The sequence below is a fragment of the Lichenostomus cassidix genome, chromosome 13, assembly GCF_008360975.1.
Source record: "Lichenostomus cassidix isolate B80296 chromosome 13, HeHo_3.0, whole genome shotgun sequence".
NCBI lineage: Eukaryota > Metazoa > Chordata > Aves > Passeriformes > Meliphagidae > Lichenostomus > Lichenostomus cassidix.
Genome location: NC_139494.1, coordinates 11977163 through 11997660, shown reverse-complemented (window position 1 = coordinate 11997660; position 20498 = coordinate 11977163). Strand labels below are relative to the sequence as shown.

The following is a 20498-nucleotide window of genomic DNA, read 5'->3' as shown; positions in this document are numbered from 1 at the left end:
CGGGGCTTTCTCCACTGTGTCCCATTTCACTCTGCTGCCTCTCTCCCATGGGTTTGCTCCACACGGGATCGCTGTCCCCAGGGTTTCCCTTGGCCCCGCGTTGCTGCGGTGTTTTCCAGGGCAGGCGTGGGAATGGTAGGTGCTTCCAGTCAGCCAGGAGGGAACAGGCTGTTCCCAGCATCCCGAGGCAGTTCCTGGAGAGAGCAGGGGAGAGCGGGATCCCACGGGAACAGCAGCAGGAGGGGGCTGTGGCCAGGGACCAGTTTCTCCAGTGCCATAGGGGACACCCATTGCACTCAGGAGGTTGCCTTGCAGAGCAGGAGGGGACTCTCGGTGGGTTCCCCAGGTCTGTCCAGCTCTCAGCAGCTTTGGGGAGCAAAGTCAGCCCTGGGGGGTAGCACCCATTTCATGCACCTTATCCTTGGGCACTCCAGGTGGCACAGCAGAGGTGACTTTGCATTCAGCCTGCTGATCTGGAACAGCCCCAGAACAATGGGTGCAAGGCTGGGTCTCCCTCACTCCCAGTTTGGGGGGGCTGTGTATTTAAGCCGGTGACGGGGGGAAGCTGCAATAAGCTGGGGGTGATGGGGAGGTCCTGCAGGTGCAGGGAGAAGCAGAAAGCCCTGTGATGGCTAAACCCCACAGGCTGCGCTGCCCGTGGAAGGTGGAGAGCCAGCAGAGCTGGTGGTTTCCGTGTGAGGAATGACTAAAACCACAGGGCTCTTCCGCTGGGAAAGACGGGCTGGGGCATTGTGACTGATGGCTGCAAAATCACAGCTCGCCTGGAGAAGGCAGTTCCTGGTGGATTCCTGTGTTGGGAGCATGGTGGGAGGCTGGTGGCTTGTTGCATGCTGCGGAGCAGCAGTGGAGCTCACCTCCATGGGGCCTTGTGGGTGTGAAATGTTTGCATGGGTTCACAGGCAGTTGTGCATGGAAAAATACATGGGTTTGCAAGGAAAAAATCCATTTGTAACTAGTTTAGGCTAAAAGCCCCCTTTCCCACCTTGGACTGTGAGCCAGAGGTGCCCAGTGCTGTGTTTCACCTCGGCCTGCCCCAGCTACCCCTGCAGCTCCTGCAAATCTCCAGCTGGGCAAGTGGCAGCAGCCACGTCCATGTCCCACTCCTGCTGGGTGCTGTGGGGGGATTGTGACCACCTGGTGCATGCCAGGGTCTGCTGGGGAGACCAGAGCTGAGCCTTGCCCTGGGCCAGAGCTGTAATTATCTTTTGTCCTTCATTAGGAAAAGAAATACTGCTGCAGCTGCACTGGCATCTAGTGACTGGTTAAATGAATTCCAGGGGTTTTATTGCCTCTGGCTATCCCAGACCTTTGTTTCTTGTTTCACGTTGTTAAAAGAGGGGGTTAGCCAGGTCCCAGGGGGGCTTTTTCTCTCTGGTCAGAATAGTTGTGATGTTTTCAGCACAGCATTATTGCCCATCTGCGGTGCCTCATTGTTAAGGCAGAATAGTGGAAGCGGAGGTGGCCTGTGGTCAAGTCGGCGAGGAGGCACGAGCTCTCGAGCCCAGAGTAGCCTCTCCTTTTGTTGAGCAAATCTATCCATCTCTAGGTGCAAGTTCAGCAGAAGGAGGGTGAAAACCTGGCCCTGCAGCAGCCGGTGCTGAAACTCCCACTAAGTTTTATAAGCTGAGGATATTAAGTGGGGAGTCTTGGAGTCTTTCCTAGAGTCGTTTCCCTGCTGAGGTAGCAGAAACAGGTTTCAGCCAGTGACTTGTATTTCACCTTACAACTTCTCCCACTAGTGAATTGTTTTTCTTGCTGTGTTTCTGCCCCCTCCTTCCAGGGCGAGGATTCCTTGCACAGCATTTGTGGCCAAAGCTGGAGGTGCTGTGGGATGGACGTCATGTGCTAATGAGGGAGGATCAGTTTAGGGGGTCAGGAAAAGACTCAAACTGGGCAAACAGGGAGGACAGGGTGGTGGAGGAAGGCAGGGGATACTCAGAATAAACACTGTGGTCTCCCATTATCTGAGCACATAACAACCAGGCTGCTGCTTCTCCCCTGCTCGGGTTCTATGCCGTGAAAGGCAGCAAGTACCCCAGGGCTGTTCACAGGAAGGACCATGAGAAAGGGATGAGTGGATTGCAGGTTGTCCTGGTCCCTGTTACTGATGGGCAGAGCCCTGGAGTGAGCAGAGAGAAAAAGGAGATGAAATTTTACCTGTCTGCAGCAGCCAGTTCAGAGCTGGTTACAACTCTTGGCAGAGCCTGGAAAACCCCGGTGCTGTTTCAGAGGAAATTGTGAAAGAATAAGCTTGACTCTGCCCCTGGTGTGGGTGCATGCAAAGAATGAGGGGATGAAGTGGTTCACTGATGTTTTTGGGACCTGTTGTCTCCGTGTGAGGTGTAGCTGCCCACTCATGTGTAGGTGTGGAGGGGTTAAGCCTTCTCCTGGCTGTGACTCCAGTTGGCTGGGCAAATGCCAGCCAGTGCACTGAGTCTGCCCACCTCTGTCTGCAGTGCCAGCAACAGTGACACAGCGCCCAGGCACCATCCCACCATGGCCACACTGCCCTGCATGGTGAGACCACCTGCCCAGCAGGCTCCAGGGGCCAGGGCATCCCCCAGGGAAGGGTTAAGCAAAGAGGAGCAGTGCTGATGCCAGGCTGGGTGTCCAGGTTCTCCCTTGGCAGAGGTCAGTGGTGGTTCATGGGAAAGGAAAAATTGGCAGCTGGGCCGGATGTCCCTGCATTTCCCCTCTTCCTGTAGCTGCCTGAACGATGTTCCTTATTTAGCTTTCCTGACGGACAGGAGGAATCTGATGGCGGAAACTGTCACTGCCTGATAACAGTTCAGGGACCCCTTTATGATGGGCGGCATGGCAGGGAACAGGGCAGCGCTGCCCTGGCTGGGAGGGGACAGCCAGGGCTGCCCTTTGCTCCGGGTTCTTGGGGACAGCTGCAGGCAGGGTGGGAAGGGCACTCACAGCCTTTCCCTTTACGCTGCTCTGTGGACAAACCCCCTCAGTGCTTCTTAAAAGACTCTCAAAAACCAGAAGTGATGGGCTGTCTATATGTCTGTAATATTGGCCTTTTTTCCCTCATTTTGGTGAGGCATCTGAGCTGGTGGAAAGGGCCAGAGGATGGGCAGAGGGGAGGCATGGAGCAAAACCACCCTGCCAAGGTCTGAGACCAGGTGAGGCTTTGTACTCACTGGCAGTGAGGATGTGAAGGGCAGCCAGGGCTGGGATGCTCCAGCAGGAGCTGGGAGTGATGATTAGTGCCACAGGTTGAGCACACACAGGTTGAGCACACACAGGTTGAGCAGCTCCCGTACCAGAGTGTGCTGCCCAAGCAGATAAACACAGCAAAGGAGATGTTCCTCCATGTGTTATTGTCCCCAGCTTTCTCTCCATGGAAGATGGCATCTTCTTAGTGTCTGAGCCATTCTCTCATGTGTGCCCATGGTGACCAGCCTCAAAACCACAAAAGGTCCTGAAACACAGCTTGTATGTCAATGTATCCATTGATTTTTGTCTTGCGTCTGTGGAGGCCACCAGGCTGCTGCCATACCAGTAACAGCATTGTTTCCATGGCAATTAATGTACTTAAAAAGGGCAGAACGTACAGTGAGACTATATTTACTCAAGAGCAAGCCCTAAGCAAAGCAGCCCTTGCCACTGGACAGGGCATTGTACTCTCAGTATGTGCAATGCCCAGGTTGGCATTGCTGTCTTTTTCCTTGGGATGCAGGATGTGGTAAGCTGGCTCAGCCAGGCTGGGTGGCACAGATCCCACAGACCTGTGCAAAGGCTGTGCCACAGCCTTGCACCTTGAGACCACCATTCCTCTGCTGCTCAGAGTTCTGTGTTCCCTGGGGTTGCTAGAGCTGCACGCTCTGAAGTGTACTTCTGACATTTCGATTTTAGCTGAGGAATGTTAAAAATCTCACTGCAAGATGTAAAACCTCAGCAGGAACTCACAGCGGTTGTGTCAGTTCTCTCTGAGCCATTCACTGTATGACCAGGTCACCCACGTGAGCATCCATGAGCTGCAGGGCTGAGGTTTAGGTCATCAAACCATGGTGGTTCCTCAGGACTCACTTCAGCTGAGTTCAAATCCCTTTAGTGTTTGCTTTCTGTGATCAAGAAGCACAGATCTCCAAGCAAGATGCAGGGAGACTGGTGCAAAGGGAATTGCTGTATCAGTCCATGTGTGTTCCTGTACTGCTCTGTCTGTGTCTCAGGTGTGTGCAAGGCTGGTGGACATGGGAAGGAAGCAGGAGCTCCTGCTCCAAAATTCACTGCATGTTTCAGATGGCTATGCTGAGGATGAGGTACTCTTGGGGAATGATAGGGATTTGCATCCTCCTGGCTGTTTTGAGGCAGAAAAAGCAGCGAAATTTGTATTGCAATTTATTTGTTTAAAGTTACATGTGCTTCTTATGGTGTCACTTTCTAGCATGTGTCATTGCAGTGAGATGAGTTAACTTCCTGCTGTACTTTCCTGGGCAGGAGTCATCTCACCCATTCCCTCACATAAAAGTTTGGTGTAGAGCCCAAGGCATTTGCTCCATGCTCAGCAGGGGGGAGAAAGGCTTTTTTTGGAGATGCTCCAACCTATCCTCAAGGAGGCGTTGAAGGAACTGGGGAGGTGATGGCTGAGCTAGCTCCCAGCCTGCACGGTGCCTGCATGCATCCATGTGCCCAAGAGCAGCTCTGTGCCTCTGCCAGGTTGCATTTAACCCCACAATTCTCCCCTCTTCCTCACTGGCCAGCTCCCTCCACCTCAGCAGCTCACAGCTGCATGAGGGGACTGGCATGGTCTGGCTGAGGATAAAATGAAAGAGTAACATCAACCAAAACAACTGACGGCCCCAGCCTCTGGAGAGAAGACCAGGAGGAGGCTGGGAGGTAGTGGGATCATGTGGAGTGAGCAGTAGACAAAGGAAGGAAGTTTTTATTACTGGGCCAAATCCTGAACTCCTTCAGTTGTATTTGGGCCAATGTCTCAGTGACTTCAGTGGAGCTTGGTCTGAGTAAAGAAAGAAGGAAGAGCTTCAGAATCTGGCCCCTGAGTAATTCTGTCACATGGGAAATTTATAAAGAATTTGCAAGCTCATGGTGGCTTTGCTGAGCAGCCAGTGGTCGCCAGTGAGCAGTACCCATGGCAGCCAGGCTTCCCCCTGGGTCACTGTCCCCTTCCTCTCTGGGTCCTTCCCCATCCTGCAGTGGGTTCTCCATTCCAGCTGCTGACAGGGCAAACTGGGGCTTGGCAGACCTCGCAGGGCACAGTGAGGTGCCCCAAGCTGGGCAGTGGCTCCACAGGTTTAGGAAGGTCTGACTGCACCTTCATGAGACCCAGGAGACCCACAGAGGGTTTTGGAGTCCTCCATCATCCTTCTGAGTTATGGAGGCACTTGAGCTCTCCATAAAATAGGAAAATCTGTAAAAGGTTTACTGGTTTTATTTATTCCCCAGAAGAGTGAAGGGCTGTGTAGCAGAGCCTGAAAATTCCTCCGTTGGTTTCTAGAATTGATTGGGGGCAGCATGTACATGTCTGCACAGACATATATGTGTGTTCTGACAGTGAGGTTCGGCTCTGGGCTTAGCTTTCCATCTGTGACTTGTTTTCCCCATTTCTGAAGTACTAGTGTCCACTGAGATGGATGTTAGATGGAGTGACCTAAAAAAATAAATACTGACATAAGCACAGGTCAAGTCAGTAGTTTCCATGAATGACAGTAAATCTTGACATTTACAGAGGCAGGAAGGTTGGGCATGAATGGTGGTTTATACTCAGATTTGGAAACTGCCAGCTCAGAGTGATGGCAGCAAGCAAAATCACACCCAGCAGAGGTGATGGCATCCAGCACCCACAGAAATCCATCACTCACACCCTGCATTGTCCCAGGCAGAGCAGAGTCCCCAGGGGGAGTAACTGGGTCTAAGTGGCCATTATCCCTTCCCCACACTGCAAAGAGGAAGCAAAGAGCAGAGGTTTAGTGGCATGTCCCAGAGGGTGGCAGCCAGCTGCAGAGTGGGATGTTCCCCTGAGAGATGCACCCATCCACATCAAGGACATCACTTCACCCCTGGGCAGGCAGTGCATGGTCCTTGTGCTGGGATGAAGCATGGGGGAAGAAGCCACCCTGCCTCCAAAAGGAGTTACCTGGTGATGCCTTGTAAAGCAATTTAGTTAACACAGTGTGCATCTGGGCCTGATGCCTCCTCACTGGGCTTGTTGGCTGTTGCCAAACTGTCAGACTTGGCAGATCCTGGGCTGTAAGTGTGGCTCTGGCAATACCACTGATGCTGGGATGGGATCAGGGCATAGTTTGGTCTTTCCTCTCCTCTCTGTGCTGTGACATCCCCGTGTGCAAGGGAAGGGAGTTGCAGCACACCCTGTACTGCCCTGTTCTGGGCAGGTGGGCTCAGACCCAGGATGTGTCCCCTTGGGTGACAGTTTTGAAGTGGGATTTTCCCCACCACGTTTGCTTACTCCTGTGCTACAAGGACTAACAGAGGCACCACTGTTAGTGCTGCACTGGGTGTAGCTTGGTGCACCCAGATTAAGCACATGAGGATGCAATTTGATGTTCCTCGAAGCCCCTGTGTTGTAGGGAAGCAGGAGCCTTTCCAATGGCATCAATCACACCAGGATTGTGTCCAGCCCAAGATGAAATCCCTCCTGCCAAGGTGCTGGTGTTGCCCAATGTTGCCCCTCCACAACATTCAGCACTTCACAATATTTATGGCTGCTTCTCACCCTTGGCTGCTTAGACAAATAAAGCTTGGTGCAGCCTGAGGCAGTTAATCCCTGCCTTTCCAGCCTCCCAGCAATAACAAGGCCTGGGTGGCATTTCAAAGAATGCACTGGGGGAGTGGGGGAATGCTGGGATCTATTTTTTATGGGGAGGGGGAAATCCAAGCCTGCCTTCATTGAAGATAAGCGGTGTTGGCCGAGCTGAGCTCTAGCTCAGAGGTTTCAGTGGTGATGGAAGGCAGGGGACTCTGCACAGCATTGGCCCCACGGTAACCTCTGCCAAAAGAAAAACACTTCTTAATACAATAGTGATTTAAAAAAAAAAAGAAAAATAAACAGGACCCCACATGAACTTAGGAAACCTGTTCTGGCATAAAGAGAGATGTGTATGATGAAATGAACAAGGGCACTTGGAAGGACTCTGGCCTCCAGACCTACATTTCTGGGAGTGGGAAAGGGCCAGTGTGGTGCCAAAATGTCCCCACTACCAAAGAGCTTCTCCTGCATTTGTGGACAAAACCAACATATCTTCCCTTCATCCGCACCTTGAATTCCCATGGGGCTGGAGAGGCCATCCCCACCCTCACCCCACAGCTCTGAGCATCAAGTACCTCATGATGACCAAACAGGGAGAGCCGAGGAAGTGGTGTGTTGTTTCTCTAGCACCGTTTCCCTGTTGGTACTTCTGCTCCTTGGCTGGAAGTTATTAGCATGTGTAAACGCTTCCTTCCCATCGTGTCCGCTTGCGTGCTCTTCCCACTGCGCTGCGTGGCAAGGGAAGCACCTTGGAGCAGGAAAACAACAGTCAGTCTCTGCGTACTAACAGAGAGTAACTGCGTGTTTATGGACTTTGGTCACCCCGTTGTAAGCTATTTTTATAAAGCAGCAGAAGGAGGTTTAGCTTATTGGCCTTCAAATAGTGCCAGAGTGCAATACCACCATTTAGGCTGGGCGTTTCATTGTAGGAATTGTGCTATGATATACAGAGTGTGACATTTCCAACTCAGCCTTTCTTGGAAGGGAATTAAATTAGTTTCATAGCTGCACGAGGGGTGTTATGTGGAGGTGGAGAGAGAAAGCTGTGCAGATGTTAAACAGCCAGCTAATCTCAAGTGACGCGAATGCCCCAATACACTTTGGCTCTCGGAGATGATGATTATCATCTCCTGCTGCAGCAGGTCCTGGCTTATGGTCACAGCTCTGTGCCAAGAGAAACTGAGAGCATGTGCATCTGTAACTTGCCATCGATGCCCTGGACAGCCCCACAGGGCCAGATTTCCTCATGCTGCCCTGAGTCCCTACATCTTCAAGTCTCTTTGCCCAGCAGGAAGCAGATGGGATCAGTGACCCAGGGCTGAGGTGCAGCCCAGCAAAGCCCTGTGTGGGGGGAGAGCTTTGCTGTGCTCTTTAGAGCCCATCCCTCCTGGGGATTCTGCAGAGAACAGAGTAAGATTTCATTAACCACACCAGGGAAGGCTCTGGGTTTGGGCAGCTCTGGCTGCTTTCACAAATGGCAGAAAGCCAAGCTGAGCTGTGCAGTGGAGGGTTGAAATTTCTTATCTCCTACATGCTGTAGGTGCATTTACCCCAGGGATCCCACCTCCCGTCCTGCTCACACAGAGGGCTCTTAGATCTGCAGCAAGAGCTCAGAACTCCTCCGTCAGCCCTCACTGCTTGTGCCTGACCTCGTACCTGAGCCTTCCTTCCTCTGCCGCTACCTCTGATGACTAATTCTCCTTTGAAGAGCATGTGCCTGTGATCTTCCTGGCTCCCCTGGTGCCCACCCCGCCCGGGGTCGTGCCGACACTCGTGTGTGCACGTGCAGGTGTGCACGGAGAGCTCGTGCTCCCCAGGCAGCAGCTCTCTCTGTACCCCTGGACACTCTTCCCTTTGCTCTGTTATTATTATTTTTAGATTACATTCAGTGCTTGAAGACCCCTCTTTGATAATCAGGAAGTTTAAATTCCTCGTGCATTTTGCTTTTGCTTCCTACTTTCTGGACCTATTCATGTCTAATGTAGCTTTTTCATGTTGCATTGACTCTGGGCTAAATTAATTTTTTTTGTTCCCTGTTATCTTTAATTAGAAGGAATAAGGATTCCTCCTTTCTTGCACCAGTATGTGTTTTTGCAAGCCAAAGGAGCCCAGCTTCTGCTGCTCTACCCTCTGTGGCTCAGGCAGGGATGGAGGTACATGGAAGCTGCATGACAGCCTTCTAGGGAGCCTGGAGCAGATGGGGAGTTGAAACCAGGTTTTCCAAGGCCAAGATGATAATCTAAATTGCAAAACTATATTTTCCCCACTTACCCTGTTCTTCAATCAGCTTCTCTTGCACTCCACAGCTGGAGATCAACTTGAGGGTGGGTTGTGCTGCAGAGAACAGGCACTGCCAGCGCCAGGGCAGCTGTTTGGTTTGAGGGCTCTGAGTTGATTTCAGTTCACAGCTAAGTAGCAAACATCTGGATGCAGACTCCAGGGACATGAAGATGGAGGAGCAGGTCTTTTCTACTTGGTACACTGTCTCCCAGCCCAGCTGCAGGGCTTGCAGCCCCCTGAAAAAGCCCAGCACAGTCAGTCTGGCACCCCAGGGTTTGCTTACATGAGGGAAACCTGCCCTGAGTGGGGTACAGAGTTCTTTTCTGTGTCCTGCTTGGCCTGTCTGTAAGCCAAGAGTCTTGAAGAGTTAAACTTCAGAGGCCAGCAATTAAGCCCACACACATCAAGGAAGAAGCAAACCTGTGACTTGGTTTTTTCTTTCCAAATGCTGCTGCCCTTTTCTCTCCGTGATCAGTGCCGACCCTCGGGCTGCCTGACTTCTCGGTCAGCTGCCTCTGCCTCCTCATCTCCCAGAGAGAGTCAGATGCTGAGGCCTCATATAGCTTGAACTCCATCTTCCCCCAAAAGCACACCTGCAATTTTTTTCAGCAGTAGTTCACCTCAGCCTCTGGGAATAGCTCACAATGGAGCTGTAGTTGATGTTGAATTTGAGGGTCTCTCTCCATTGTTTCTCAAGCTTTTCCCTTCCTCTGTGTTCATGCAGCAAAGTCCAAGTGCTGTGGGTGGAAGCCTCTGCCCAGGCACTGGAACTGGTCTTGGCTTTGCCTGGACAATCACCAACCCTAGCATGGGCAGCTGGAGCTCTGGGAAAGGGGACAATGCCCTGGTATGGTCAGGGGGATCCTGGATGTACCCTCTGTTATGGCAATGGGTGGTTTGGAGACTCCTGGACCTGGAGGTCTCACCTGGACCACTGTGCATAAGAGCTGGTAGTGACTTGTCTTCTGGGAGTTTATCTCTCTTTGGGAATCTCTCTGAGGGTATCCCACAGTGGCAAAATCCACAATTAGGCTGAGTTGCATGAAGAGGCATTTGATCATCTGTCTCGTAACTCCATCATGTACAGCATAAAAAGAAATATCTCCTTAGTGTTCCATGGGTTTGTCCCCACTGCTGCCAGAGGTACCTCAGCCCAACAAAACCCCTGGGGTTCCACCTGGATAGTCACAGGGTAGAATTAACCTCTGAATCCTGCAGTGTTCAGGCAACTCCTGAGCAATCTCAAATAGCTGAACTGGAGGGAGTAGCAGTACAAACATTCCCCAAAACACTTGTCCAGAGATCCCAGACCCCCAGAGCCCATGGGGTGATGTCCCTGGCCCATCTTGGCCATCCATTTGTGCTGGCAATGCCTTCTGCCCAGTAGTACTTGGACCAACACTCCTTTCAGATGAACTGTGGACCATCCTTTGCATCCCTTCAAGTCAGAGATGTAATGAATGGTGTTAATTGCTGTTATCAGTCCCCTAAAGCCATCCGATCCCTCTGCTCTTTCTACGCCACGTTAATCACATCCTGCTGGGGCAGAGAATGTGAGCAGGGCAAGATTTTGAAAGAAGTAAATTAAAACAGGAAGAGGAACAACCTGACAGTCCTTAAGATGTGGGAGGATAATTTTAATTGAGTTTTGCATAGGTTTAGCCGTGCAGTTAATAGGGGCCACTGGAAGAGGGGTGGTTATGTATGCTAAGCAGGACAGCTAAGCAGGACAGCTCACCTAGGACTCCTGCAGAGCCACAGCGGTGGCAGAGTGGGAGCTGCCACAGGCATTTGGGTAGGTCTGAGGATTTCTGCCCCTTAGGGAGTGAATCCTGTGGACAGAATAGGTCCTGTTCCTGTCTGAGGGCGCTGGGCTCCCCCTCCCCTCCCCACGCATCCCGCTGGGCTGGAGCTGCCCTCTGAAATGTCAGGGAGAGGAAGCAATCCTTTGCTTGTTAGTTTCTACAAGGAAATAAAACACACAGATGGCTCGAGCATCCTCTATCTCAAAGGCAGGAAAAGGATTCTCCGGGCAGGAGCAGGCAGCCAACAAACGCGGAGGGATCCAGAGAATGGGGGACCAAACAAAGCGGCGTCTGGCCAGCCCTGGCCCGCAGCAGAAAGGGTGGGCCGGCGGCCACCGAGGGGAAACCAGCTCTCTGATGTGCCGGAGCATCCCTCGCCGGAGCGAGGGCAGCAAACAGGCGCTCCCCTGGGGCCCGGGGAGGCTGCTGACAGCAGAGATCCTGGAGGAGGTCTGCAGGGTGGCCCCGGCTGACCCGCTGCCCCCGGCCGGACATGTGGCTACCTGACACGGGCTAACTTTGGCTCAGGACGGAGCCTCTCGGGGAGGATGGAGAAGGGAGCGAGCGCGGGGGGGACAGGGGTAGGGAGAGGAAAGACGGCAGGAGACAGAAATGCAAACACGGCCTGACAGCCGTGGGGCAGGGGGAGGGGAGGAGGAAAAAGCAGGGTAAACCTGGCAGGATGGAGCAGGAAACCGGGCTGGAGCGTGCAGGGCGATGGTGAGATAGTGCTTCCTGCCCAGGGAGAACGGCAGACAGATAAACACTCCCAGACAGGCGCTCGCTGACCCCTCTTTGGGATGCTTTGGGATGACGTGGTGGCAGGTCCCTGGGGCAGAGCAGAGTCCAAAAAACAGGTGAGAGCATGGTCAGGCATTGGGTGTAGCCGTGCTTTGCTGCCTAGGGCAGCTGGCTCGGAAACACCCTGATATAAATCCCTGCCTGAAGGCACCGAGGGACAAGGACTGAAGGATACTCGGGTAACTTTGCTCCTCAGGACAGCCCATCTCTCTTGAAAGCAGCTCCTGCTTTTTAGCCACTCTGTTTCTTTTCCCTGGTGGACTTCCAGCTTGGAAGTCAAAAAGTTGAAGGAGCCCAGAGATCTTGTGCCTTTTTTAGCCTCATTACCCATCAGTGCAGGTGTTTATGAGATACCAGAAAAGAACTAGTTAATTAAAGTTTATCAGCCATGAGGGCTACAGAGATCTGTTGGTGTGCATGCACTGAGCCCAAGCAGCATTTTGCCCTGAGGTTATGGGCCTGTTTGGCCAGAGCCACAGGCACTGGATGTGCAGCTGTGGTGCCATGGAGTGCCAGGGGCTGGAAATGCCCAGTTTCAGAGTGCTGCTGCTCTGGCTGTGGCTTCTGCTTGTGCTGTGACCATGGTGCTGTCGTGTAATGTGCTGTTTATGTCTCTGTCCACTCCATCCCACTCCCCACTTGGCTGCCAGGCAGGGGGATGCTTCAGCTGGGGTCTCTCCTGGTTGCAGGTGCTGTGGGTTTGGACACACATCCTTCCTCCTCACCTGGCATCTCTGCAGACCCAGGGTGCTTAGGGCATCTCTGAGTCTGGTGCCAAGAAAAAGCATTTCCACCAGCTCTGGTAGTGCTCTGGTCACCCCTTCCTGAGCCCTTCTGTTGGTCCCTGCTCAGAGGGTTTCTGCCTCCACACACCCACAGAGATTCTGGGGCAAAGATGGTGTCTCAATCTTCTGGTGGTGGACAGCAAGGATCAGAAACCAAATAATGGTGGTCACCTCTGTGTTTTTATTGACTGAGTTTCTGTAATTATTTTTCCCTTGTGTCCCCTGAAAAAGGACACCTGTCCTAGCCGAAGCAAAGGAACATCTGATGCTTTGGGAATGTGTAGCACAACACCAGGCTCAGAGGGGCTGATGCTGCACTGAAAAGCACAGCCCCACTGTTTAATCCTTCTGGGGCAGGTCTGAACTGAGAGTCAACCCTGAGATACAGAACAGGAAACATCCTTCATGAATCTATAAAAGAAGGGACCTGCTCCCTTTGTCCTTGTGCCCATGCATAGTTTGGGGGTGATTTTCAGTTTTCTATCATTAGTATTTTTCATTTGCTCGTTGCTTACACCTCTGCCTCTTTCCATTTCTGTTTTCCTCCCAGCCTCACTGAGGGCATGGGTGGCTGTCACCCTGGCCTGGCAGTCCTTGGGCACAGGCTGCTGGGCAGAATCTGCTCCATTTTGGTGTCAATTCCCACCATGGTTTGGGGCTCACTGCCCACTGTGAGGCTGGAGAAAAGACACCTGGTGTTCCATCCCTACATTGGCTGGAGCCTGACGTTTATTTCTCAGCCTCGTGTGATATCTCACCTCTCTGCAAAACAAGCCTTCCTCCCTGCTGGAGAGCCCTGGGAGGAGGAAGAGGAGGAGCTGACAGCCCTACTTCAAATTCCCCTGCTGCTCTGCCAGCTGCCTGCTCCTTGAGTGACGTGACACTCGCGCTTTGCTGCTCCAACCCACAGTTGGATGTGTGCCCCGTGCATGAGAACGAGTCACTCCAGGGGGAACTTCAGCCCTGTAGGTGGGACTTTGGCATGGCTCTGCCTTCAGCACATGGACTTCCCACATGTCTGTGGGCAGCCACGAGTCCTCCAGCACCAGGGCAGTGAGTTATACCAGCACAGGGCAGGTGGGGAATTGTAACTGGAGCAGGCAGGGATGATGGAGGTGCTGGGGTTGGTTCCTGTGGGGCACATGCAGTTTCACCAGCAAATGCTGCTAATTCGGACAAATCCAGCCTGGAAAGCTGGAGGAGAGGTCTGCAGAAAGAGCATAGCAAGGTTTCTCCTCCCTCTGCCCCAGTGCCAGCTACTGCTGCTCTTTTGCATCAGAAAGGGTGGTTCAGTCCATGCTGGCCAGCAAGGTACCTGAATTTTACTGTTGCCTGTCTGGGAGCACAGGTTTGCTCACATAGTAACTGGTGCAAACAAAATTTTCCTTTTTTAGAAAGTGTCCAGATCCTGAGTTCCTGCTTTGCTTTGTTGGACAGATGCTCATTGACTGGGACTTTTTGTCTGAAAACAGCAAAGTAGAAATGGGGCAATAGCAGGGTCAGGGGAGTTTCATGGGGGAAAGGACACTCTTTTTTCCCTTCCAGCCTCTCTTTTGCCCCAGTACAGCACTGGAGCAGGCAGGCTGGGCTGACTATGCAAGATGCAGGGAGACAGGCCTCACCTGGACCAGCTTTGCTTTGTGCATGTTCTCTTACAGCTGTTGTCACAGAACCCCAAAGTGTGAGCTGGGCCGGTTAGCTGGGGACATGCGACGGCTGTGGCCAGAGTGATCCAGCCCAGTGCCGGGGAAGGAAGTCAGTGAGAAGGACAGAGTGTGAACAAAATCCCTCTCCGGAAAGGCGCCCCGTTAATCAGTCAGCAGGGCCGACTCAGCAGAGAGGGAGGGAAGGGGAAGCAGAGAGGGGCTGAGGTGGTGTGTGGGGGCTTGGAGGGAGGATCCGGTGCAGGGCTTCCTGTGAGTGGAAGCAGACAGAGAGCAGGAGCTGTGTTGTGCTATGCCATACCTGCACATGTCCCACACTCAGCCTTTGCTCTGTTCCCAAAGCCATCACTCATCGTGGCCGTGCTGGCTCTGGCACTGATGCTGCTGTGCAGGGATTTAGCATCTACAGCCATCGCAGGGCAAAACCAGGCCCTATGTGAGGCTTTCCCACAACGTGCCCAAGGGTGGAGAGATGAGGTCAGGCACAGGCTGTGAGATGGCCTGGGGTGGACAGCACTTTCCAGGATGAGTGTGACTTCCCCATAAGGCAGGGAGAGCCCTGGTTGCAGGATGCAGCTGAGAGCAGCAGTGATGTCAGGGTGCAGAAAGAGGTAGAGGGGCCTGAAAATAAAGTTGCCAGCGATAAGGCGGCCCCCAGTGCAGCCTGGCCCCTTTCAGAGCCATACACTGCAAGATCAAGGCAAGGAAAATTGCTGGGAAACGTGCTTCTCTGGAAATAGACAAGGTGTGAGTGGCTGTGGGATCCTGCTTCCTCTCACCGCATCCCATCAATCCCCCTCTGTTTATTTTAATATCCTGCTGCCAACTTGCTTGAAAAAAGCTGCAACCATCTTGAAAAAACAAAGCCCAAGCTGCCGCATGCCTTTTTAATTACATTAATGCTCTCCCTGTGCAAGGGCACAATTGGGTGTGCGGGAGAAAGCAGGATCTGCTCGGAGGGCTGAGGAGATAAAGCATCACAGGGGTTGGAGGTGGGGAAGGAGGGACTCAGAGGAGAGGAGACACTCCATGCTCTGGAGACATCTCCCTCGCACCCTGGGATTTGCCAGAGACACAAACCATCTGTGTGTCGGCTAGCAGAGATTTAATGGCCAAACCCAGCACCAAGTTCAGTGCTGGGGAGAGAGAAATGCAGGAGAGATCCATGGCAGGGCACATGCTCCCTCAGGGAGGGAAAGGGCAAGGGCAGCAATGGGGTGGGTCCATCTGGCAAGCACAGAGTGATAGAGAATTTTTGCAGAGAAACCTGATGGCTTTGAAGATGATTTTGCAGACTGGGAATGGCTCTGTGTATCTCTTTGCCTGTCCTGGATGCCATGGATGGCTCTGGACATTGGCATCCCAAGATGCCAGGCTTAGTGTAGGGCATCAGGGTGAGTACTGGGTCCCCAGCATGAGCCAGTGCAGGGAGTCCCCAAAGTTTCCAGTAATCTGGGGCCAGTGAAGAGGCTGGATGGCCACGAGAGCTGGCCCAGCAGTGGTGCCAGCAGCACGAGTATCCCCAACCCAGCACTGCGGTGCTTTCGGAGTGAGCAGTGGTTCCTTTTCCTGTTGTACTCACAGAGGGCCATGGACAGGATGCATCTGCAGGAATCCCACAGCCCCAACCTGCACAGATTGTACTTTTCCTTTCTTCCCCCCACCCCCTGGTGTTGTTTGCTAACAGGTCACCAGGCAGCATGTGAAGGGAGGCAGGGGGTTTTTCTGCTGCTGTCCTGCGACCCCCAGGCCCGGTGGTGGGGCACAGCATAAGTTGAGAGGCTTAGACCACTTACTTAGAGGTTCAAGCAGAAGGACCATGCCAGTTTTAAGACCCAATTCTGTGTCTGTTGCAGCCAGACCTGGAGCTGGCTGTGCCAGGGCTTTGAGGTTTACCTTTGTGCTTGCTGTCCCAGAGCTCAGACAGGATGAGAGTGTTTGCTGTCCCCAGCCAGCCCCATACAAGCCATTATCTTCTGCATTTTGGGCTGAGCTCTGTGGGGTGTCAGGCACCCCCAGCTGCTCCCTGGGGCAATGGACAGGCAGGCTGTGGCCATCTGGAGAGCAGTGTTTGCACTGGGATAAGTGTGTCCGGCATTAATAGGAAATGCAGCTTAGCGGACAGATTCCTTCCCTCGCCTCCTTTTTTTAATAAACCTTGTTACATTTTGAAGGGATTTTACAAAAAATGCGGTCATTTATTTTCACAGCCCCGGGGCACATTTTTTCTGTGTGACATCTGACGTCCCATCCATCGGGGAAGGGGAGGTTGGAGGCGCGAGGTGGGGTGTCCTCCATGGGGGTTGAGCACCACGCAGCCCCAGAGACTACAGTGACACCGAGCCATGTGTTGAGTGACAAGTGATGGCTGCTGCTGTTGTTATTGTTGTTGTTGTTGTTGTTGAGGGAGAGGTATCTACAGGACAGGCCGTGGCAGCAAGACACACACACAGGCAGAGCTCGGCTGGGACAGCCCTGGGCTGACGCCGCTTCATGTGGGCATGTGGAGGAGAGGCATGAGATGGCGGGGGGAGATGGCTGTCACCCTGCTGTTGCCATGGGGGCAGCCATGGGGACACCACCTCAGAGCTGCGCGCAGGCGGGAAGGAAGTGGAGAACAATTGGGGAGAGCAAGGCCGGCAGCCCAGGGCTGGCAGTGCTGGCGGTGCCGCTCCGCACGTCCCTCCACCACCGTGTCCTCCTCAGCAGCCTCTCCCAGTGCCAGTGGGCCCTGGGCACTGTGGCTTCTCCACCAGCCTGGATCCCCATGCCACCCCTGTGTTGGAGAAGCTGGTGGCTGTTTGTTGTTTACTGGGTCAGGTATCCTCATAGAGAAACATTCCTAGAATCACTCGGTCAGTAAAGTTGGAAAAGACTTCTAAGATCATCAAGTCCAACCATTAACCCAGCACCACCATGTTCACCACTAAACCCTGTCCCCAGGAGTCACATCTTCATGTCTTCTAAACACTTACAGGCATGGTGACTCTACCACTACCCTGGGAAGCCTGTTCCAATGCCTGACCATCTTGGCAGTGTAGAAATTTTTCCTGATATCCAATGTTGACCTTCCCTGGCGCAACTTGAGGCCATTTCCTCTTGAGGCTCACATGGCTCTACCACAGTAGCCTGCAGTCCTCAGGTCACAGCTTTAGAGGAGAGGTGTCACAGCTGCTTGTGAAACACGTGGAAACACCATGTGCTTGAGACCTCTCCAACCCTGCCAGATCTCTCTGATACCTGGGTTTGAATGTTACAAGGGAAGGAAACAGACATACACAGAATGCAGTTGGACTAAACCTCGTGTTTTTGTAGAAACTCAAGCCAGCAGCATATATTTGCATTCTTTTCTTCTTTACCATTTAGCACCTACCTGAGTCACAGCCTCACATTCCGTAGCTTTTTTCCCCCCCTCACTATTTCTGGTTAGTTTGCTTGTTTTTGCAGTCAACGAGACTTCTTTTGAATTATCTCACATCTCCAGAAGCTGGAGTTTTAAGATAAAGATCGTGAAGTAATGACAGTCGGCAACAGTGTGCTGATGAAAAACAACAGTAGTCTCTGAGGGTAACCGGTACTTCGAGATGTTTTGTCCATGAGGAGCTCACTTAGGGTGCATGTCTGGCATGCCAGAGATGCAAACGCACAAAAAGTGGGACTCTCCCTGAAAAAAGCTGGAAGAAGAGCATGATAATGTTTAACTGCCTGTCCTTGAGCCTGGATAATTTCACTCCTGGAATGCCTGTCTGGTGGTGCAGGGAAGGGGGCTGCTGCAACCCACCAAGGGTTGGTACTGTTCAGGTGACTCTACCTGAGAGTGCACCACAGGAGAAGGGCATTCCGTGAATGCCTTCTGGCTCTGGAGAGCATCTCTGCACAAACACATTTGTGGTATTTGGACATCCCTGATTTGTCCCCCTGATTACAGGAAGCTGCATGTGTATGGAAAAATCCCCTGCCAGACTCCCTCTGGTTAGCAGAAGGGATCATTTCAGAGCCCCTGGTCCAAGCAAGCTCAATATCCCTCACCTGTTGAGGAATGGCTGCAGTTGAATTCCCCAGTTTCTGGTCTTCCATTCTTTTTCTGGCCTTCATCTGTGCTAGGCTGTCTATCAGGGGCTGTCTGGCCCTGGCCCAAGAGCTGAAGTGCTGCTCACTGGAGCCAGGAGGGCTGCAGGTAAACCTGTCGTGTCCCATTGAGCCAGCATTAACTACCTTGTAGGAGCAGACCCCAAGGAGATGTTCCCTTCAAGGGCCTTAGCCCCTCTCCAGCCTCGTGGTACCAGGATAGCTGCTGCCTACAGCTCTGGGCCCAAGCTGGTGGATGTCTGCATCATCCCCTCTGTCCTTTCTCTCCACAGATCTGGTGAGCAGCTATTCTATGACCCCTCCTACTCTGAGCATCACTGAGGAGGACCACGTCATCAACGCCAAAGACACGCTGAGCATCACCTGCAGGTAAGGCACCAGCACGTGTGGCTCTGTCTAGACTACTCCTACCTGGTGAGTGCTGGAGGACCAGGCAAGGAGAGCCCACCAGGGACACCTTGGCTGCAGTACTCCCATAAATTAGCATGTCTGAATAGAAATCCTCCACATCTCCCAAGTGTGAATTCATCTAATTAATTGAAAAAGAAGCAAAAGATGCCTCAGAGGATTCAGTGATAACCTCTGCTGTAGTCTTTCAGGCAGAAGGAAGATAGAGAAACATTTTGTGTGATTTGATAGCTTTGTTGTAGGCTCTTTAGGGAAGCTGGTCTTCCTGACTCTCCTTGTCTTTCTCTAATGTTGCTTATTCTTACCTCATTGGGGCCACTAAGAATGAAGTCCTGGTTTCTAAATCTAGTGGGACATTTGGGGGACACTGAGAAATATCCATGGGAGAAGGCAAGGCTGCACTTAATGGTGGCTATGAGAGGCTTCCAGCTTTTCTAGGAAGCTGGGATTCAATGCTCTGCCTTTATATGTGTGGGGGAAGAGAAGCCCCAGCCAGGCCAGGCAAATAACTGTGAGAGGAGCTGGAGAATCTCTGGTTGTTTTGGACACTGTGGCTCTGAGAAGATGATGTGCCTGAACTGATTTATCCGTGCTGGGACACTTGGCTGTACATGTTTTCTGCACTACCTCCTGTCTTGGAAAGTTAAAAAAAAAATATATAAACAAGTGGGAGAGTTGTCCAAGGTCAATTTTCCTGGAGTTTCCCTTCAGCAGCTGAAAACAGATCCATGCTTGGGATCTGAATGCTGGGTCCAAAGGGGATCTAAATTCAGTGTGGGCCTCAAATGGGTGTTTCTCAGTGTTATATATAACCACACAGCAATTACTGCAAACACTTGGCTGGCATTGTGTTCATGTCTTGTCACAAACATATTTAACTTTTCCTGGAACAGATGGCATTGCTTTTCCTTTGTGAATCAGTTCATAGCCAAGGGAGAAGGACAAAGGAAAGGTTGTTGATGGTAATTACAGAATTGATTTCACTTGGTCTGGGAAGCTGAGTGGCTGTGAGTGTGTTTTTATCCGGTGGCTTGAAAAGCCATGATGTGCTCTGGGATGTAGGAAATGTGTGAGTTGGAGGACTGTCCATGACTGTCTGTGGGGGACTGTGGTCAGCCATCTACTGTGGCAGCATAGAGGAAGAGAAGGGAGTTTGGGGATTCCAGTGCTCTGCCATGGTAATCTCTACAGAGGGATGTGGGAATGCACACTCTCTTGTCCACATTTATAAGAGGGAAGACTCAGTGAAGTTATTCTGAATGAGCTTAGAATCAGGGCAGACCTTTTCTCAACAGGGGCCCAGAAAGGGACACAGAAAACGGTTTCAAGCCTTTGTTGTCTATAGATTGTGCCAAGGCTAAAGGATGTACTGAAGTAAGAGGTGTGGTGAAAGAAAGTGTCTTCTGCAGCTGTGAAAGACTGAACTGGCCAGCCAAAGAGCACAGGACCATCTGCAAACAGCACTAAAACCCATGTACTCTCTGCCCATATTGCTGTTTAGCTGCTCCTTGCCTCTGCATCATACTGTCCCAGACATACTCCTGGCTGTGTAATGTCCTTCACACCATCTGCAGATAGATAAGTCTCAGTATCTCCTGCATGGCTCAGAGGGTTTCCCTTTTCCCTCTGAACTCTCAGTCCTGTGTTTGTCTGTCTTGAGGAGAGGTCTTTGACTGTGGGACACTGTTTCTTCATTTGAATGAAGGGTCAATCTTTTCTGGTCCCTGGATCTCTAATTACACCCAGCTGCTTCTCCAACCTCTTCTCTGGACCATGGCCCACCCAGGGAAGACCTGGCTTGTGTTAATGGGAGCTGAAGGGAAAAACATGCAGACCACCAAGAAAACAGGCAAAGGAGATGGTGGTGGGGCAGGGTAGGGCAGAAAAAAATACAAAATCAAATACAGGA

General features: G+C 52.2%; 1 protein-coding gene across 4 annotated transcripts in view; it reads left to right on the top strand.

The window, feature by feature from the left end:
• FLT4 (fms related receptor tyrosine kinase 4) overlaps positions 1–20498 on the top strand; it is a 57496-nt gene that overhangs the window by 2804 nt on the left and 34194 nt on the right. For all 4 annotated transcript variants that reach the window (XM_085073698.1, XM_085073696.1, XM_085073695.1 and 1 more), the window contains exon 2: positions 18454–18550. In XM_085073698.1, the coding sequence (XP_084929824.1) occupies positions 18454–18550 (97 nt within the window). The remainder of the gene's footprint in view (positions 1–18453; positions 18551–20498) is intronic.